Below are 5,082 nucleotides of genomic sequence, written 5' to 3'. Positions count from 1 at the left end.
TTTGTGGAACAAAATAATATGATCTTTATTGGATAAAATGCATTATTTTTCATCCATATTAATGCTTTTAGAATGGAAAATTTGAAGGAATGAACTTATAGAAGGATTTTTATTGACCAAACACAGTTTGGAAAATTGAGGTCTAGATTTGATTCCTTTTTGAGGCCTTAAATGATGTTTCTTCAGGGAAAATTCTTTTTGGGTTAGTGTGGCCCAAGCTCTAGCCATGTTAAAGGGCTAGTGTGGCCCAAGCTCCATGTTAAAGAGCTAGTGTGGCCAGCCATGTTAAAGGCTAGTATGACCCAAGCCCAATATATGATTCTCAACTACTTAGATGTCCTTGGGGCACTGTTTTCTCAAGCCAAAGGTTAAGTGGACACTTATCTCAACACTCACACCACTTGCAAAGAAATGAAAAATATTCTTTTAATAAAAATAAATTGTTTTTTCAAACAAAAAGCTAAGTGAGTAATCATTTACCACGACTCACACCACTTGCAAAGAAAAGAAAACAATTATTTGTTAAGAAAGGAATCATTTCAAGAGCCACATCATTGATTGAGAAAAGAAAAATATTCTTTTAATAAAAAAAAGATATCCAAATTTTAATACACAATTTTAATGGAAGATTGGAGAAATTTTAGGAAAATATTATTCATTACCTTGTGAATATAATTTTTTATCTTTAAAAGAAATTGAATAATATCATACTCTTATTTAATAGTATCCTCTTAAATTCTGAATGGTAAGGAAATTCTAAAGAATTTTGCTCAACATGATTGGTTAACTATAATAATCTTATTATATGGCAACATTCTCTTGGAAAGAACAAATGCCCGTGTAAGCAAGACCCGATTGATCGACATTTCGACATATTTTGGTTGCCAATTTTCCTTTCCAAACAATATAAAAATAATACTCTAATACTTTTGCTTTAATGATAAAAATAAAAATATAAAAATAATAGTCTCGCGTAAGGATAACAACATACTTTTGCTTTAATGATCATAAAAGCACGTTTTACTTTAATGTCAAATTCAGGGGCCATCGAATTGAAAAATGCAAGAAAGTTGCGTGGAAGAATCAGAGAAAGTACAGGGCAACGTTATCGAGTACTTCCTTCAAAGAAAGAGACGGTCGAATACAAATACAATAAATATATTGCAAGAGAAGCCTCTGTCTCTGTGTATAACAAATCTATTGTATGAGAAGCCTCTTTGTGTGTCTCTAACAAATATATTGTAAGAGAAGCCTCTGAAGAATACAATATCACAAGGGAGTGTGCCTCTGTGTATAACTATATATATTGATAGCCAGACAGGCAGATGGATCAGTCAAGTCATCAACCAAATTGCAAGGTATTGTTGCAACCAATCTCTGATCAAGAATGGCTTTAGCTTCATCCGCACAGGTAGCCAACATAGCAGCCCCCGCTCGCGCGCGTCGCCCTGCAGCTGCCACATCCTCATCTTTGACCCGCTCGCTTCCTTCTGTCTTCAAGGTTATTTTCCTTCGCATTCATATATTTTGACTTTCTAATACAGTAACAGCTTCACTTCAGGTTTATTTCCACTTCACGTGCCGCTGCAAGGCCGAAATCATTAATAAAAATCATCTTGTGTGCACTGCAGAGAGGTGAAATATCAGAGTTTGCGGGGCTGAAGTCGACATCTAGTTGTATCACATATGGAAGACATGTACGGGAGAACAACCTCAGCCTCTTTGATGCGGTTGCCTCACAGGTTGTAGCTAAGGTGAGTCAATACTATTCCCAATCGTATTCTCTCATCACAGCTCGCGTGGCCATTCGTATTGCTGATTACTTTTTATCTGGTAACTGAAATAATCAGGCTGGAAACACGGGAGCCGTGAGAGGAGAAACCGTTGCAAAGATGAAAGTCGCTATCAACGGATTCGGACGCATTGGCCGCAATTTTATGCGTTGCTGGCATGGCCACAAGCGCTCGCCTCTTGAAATAGTCGCCATCAATGACACTACTGGTGTCGAAAATGTATGTATGTTATAACCAGGGAGGGACGGGAGCCTGTTCATATCACTGCGTATGTCTATATATATATATATATATTGTCGATGTTTAGATTCTTTATAACGTTTAGTTTTACTTTTGTAACGTGAGTGTAGGCTGCCCACCTTCTCAAGTATGACTCAATTATGGGTAAATTTGAAGCTGATGTGGAGGGCGTATTTAAAGCGACTGATGCGAATGGTCACAGAAGCATGAGCGTGGGTGGGAAACAAATCTTTGTTCTATCTGAGAGAGACCCCTCGCTATTGCCATGGAAGGACCTGGGTGTCGACCTTGTCATCGAGGTAGGGGCATATATATTTTGAAATACAAATATATATATATGCTTCGACGAATACGTAGTAACTATAGTTGACAAAGATTTGGTTGAGCTTGAATTAATGCAATCTAATGATGTTGACAAAGATTTGGTTGAGCTTGAATTAATGCAATCCAATGATGTCGACAAAGATTTGGTTGAGCTTGAATTAATGCAATCCAATGATGCAGGCGACTGGAAAGTTTACAGAGAGAACCCAAGCTGAGAAGCACATTGCAGCCGGGGCTAAAAAGGTGATCATTACAGCACCTGGCAAGGGCGACGATATTCCCACATATGTTGTGGGAATCAATGACAGCGAATACTCTCACGACGCGCACGACATCATTAGGTTAAAAAAAGAAACCATCATTTCATTCCTTTCTCAGATCTGCCCTGCATAACTAACGTAGGATTTGATAGTATAGTTATATATATACAGTGACCATTGAGTTTTACCAGCGCAAAACGAGAAAGATCTACAGGTGGGCTGAATGTGTTCGAATAGTTTAGATTTAAATTTTAGTGGTGTGGAGTTATTTTGTGTGTGTGTGTGTTAGAGAAGATGCTTGATTTGACTGGTTTCTCAGCACGAAGGCTTTCTTGTTCCTCTTTCAATCTTTCCAGAATATACCAAATGATAATAATATCAATCCTTCACTCAATCTTGATCTTGATCTTGACATCACTTCACTTTGCAGTAATGGCTCTGGCACAATAAATTGCCTTGCTCCATTAATCCAAACCCTGGACAAAGAGTTCGGTGGTAAGTGATTTCTTCCTGATTTATGATATTTTTAACTAAGATGCGCAAGTGATAACAATAATAAAAATGGTGTCACTGTGGTGTGGTTGATGCAGGCATAGTGAAAGGGACTGTAGCTGCAACACTTTCATACACCAGTGATCAGGTACAGATTGGATTGTACTGTAAACATTTTCTAAAAAAATTACTGGGAAAATTTGCTAATTTCCACATTTCTTCATCACGTTTTAATAAATATAGTTCAATATTACATTAATGTTATTTTAAGAATTCTAACTCGACTAACTGTTATTGTTTCATATTACAGGAATAGTTAGTTATGGAAATGAACTAATTTCAGATTGGATGACTTTAATGCAGAGTCTGTTGGATGCAATACACTGTGACAAGAGGAGATCAAGGGCGGCGGCGCTAAACATAGTTCCAACAAACATCGATATATCCATTAATTCACTATCTCGAGTGCTACCCAGCACTCTCAATCTCAAGGACAAGCTCAACGGCATTGCTATGCGCGTGCCCACCCCCAACGTTTCTGTCGTGGACTTGGTAGTCAACGTGGGGAATAAGGGGTTCACCGTAGATGATGTGAGGAAAGCGTTCAAGAAGGCTGCTTCCGATGGACCCCTCCATGGTATACTCGCAGTGTGTGACGATCACTTGGTTTCCATGGACTTTCGCGGTTCCAAAGCTTCAGCCACTGTAGATACCACACTCACCATGGTCGTGGGAGAGGACATGATTAAAGTGGTCGCATGGTTCGACAATGAATGGGCTTACAGGTATTCATCTCCTAACACAATGTTAATAATATGCTAGCATGCATATTATTTCATCGCACTGGCCCACTAAATAAATACCCTTCTTGCATTTTTATTTGAAGCAACTATAAATTACAGACTACATTGTTCAAGAATTAAACTATAGAATATTTTGATCGAATAATATATCCTAGTATATAGGACATTTAAGGCGGTTGCTGCATTGCCTTCTCACACTATAGCTTTTATTTACCCAAACTTTTAAATGGATGGTTATTTAACTTTTCTTATCTGTTTTTTTTGTTTTGATTGCAATAAACAGCCAAAGAGTTGTAGAGTTTGCACACACAGTGCATGCAAAACATGCAGTGGCCACGGGCGAAGTTCTTTCTCTTGTGGACGAGCAAATATGCACCGTCGATACAGAGCACATCGAATGCAAAATACACGACGTATAATTTTAGCGTTTGGCTACTCCCCTTCCCTCGTGTGTTTTCGCTAGAGTGCAAGAATAAAGTTAATGCAGCTTCCGTCGTTATTTGAATTCCCATTATTTGGCTTCCGTTACCCTGGGAGGAAAGAAAAAGGAACAAAAGGGTAACGGAACTTTCGTTGTTTTTTGAAGTCCCACTTTGATCTGTTAGCCTGTTGGATTGTCTACTTTATGGTGTTTACAAAGAAAAAATCTGTGTAGGGCAAAAGCTGTGTGTAATGTACTTTTCCAGTGTTTCTCTTTTCATGGAGAGAGGTTTGTAATAACATTTTTTATGGTGTCTAATAATATATTTTCTATAAATGGATGGTTATTTTTATATTTCTCCTGTAATTCAAGTTTTTAGGAAAATAATATCTTTGCTTCATGGATATTGGATAATGTCTACGATTTTAATATAAAAATATAATTTTACTAATAGTGTGTATATATAGAAAGTGCTTTTGTTTTCAAGGATATCCAATAATGTCATATTTTTAATATAGGATATATCATAAATAATTATTTTATATATATATATATATATATATATATATTTTTAATTAGTCAATTTTTTTATTATTAAAATACATATTTTTATTTTTAAAATTAATTGATTTCCTTTGTTATTAAAATACATAATTTCATTTTTTATTTCTATAAATTATTATTTTTTGTAAAATAAATAAAAATGTGGAAAGGCCTCTCTTTATTGGAAGTGAGCATTTTAAATTTTT

The 5,082-nt window shown here is 36.2% G+C and overlaps 1 protein-coding gene across 1 annotated transcript; it reads left to right on the top strand.

The window, feature by feature from the left end:
- The first annotated feature begins 1,181 nt into the window (after positions 1 to 1,181).
- On the top strand, positions 1,182 to 4,669 carry LOC149143231 (glyceraldehyde-3-phosphate dehydrogenase A, chloroplastic-like). Its single transcript, XM_089447783.1, has 9 exons — positions 1,182 to 1,501; positions 1,632 to 1,754; positions 1,851 to 2,012; positions 2,144 to 2,332; positions 2,538 to 2,698; positions 3,048 to 3,112; positions 3,208 to 3,257; positions 3,473 to 3,894; positions 4,196 to 4,669. The coding sequence occupies exons 1-9, from the start codon at positions 1,388 to 1,390 to the stop codon at positions 4,329 to 4,331; spliced, it is 1,422 nt and encodes a 473-aa protein (XP_089303909.1). The 5' UTR covers positions 1,182 to 1,387; the 3' UTR covers positions 4,332 to 4,669.
- Positions 4,670 to 5,082: the final 413 nt, after the last annotated feature.

This window comes from Pinus tabuliformis, chromosome X, assembly GCF_031772625.1.
Source record: "Pinus tabuliformis cultivar Carrire ecotype Pingquan chromosome X, CPIR1, whole genome shotgun sequence".
Taxonomy (NCBI): domain Eukaryota; kingdom Viridiplantae; phylum Streptophyta; class Pinopsida; order Pinales; family Pinaceae; genus Pinus; species Pinus tabuliformis.
Note: the sequence above shows the minus strand (reverse complement) of the source record. Positions and strands in the feature narration are given on the sequence as shown.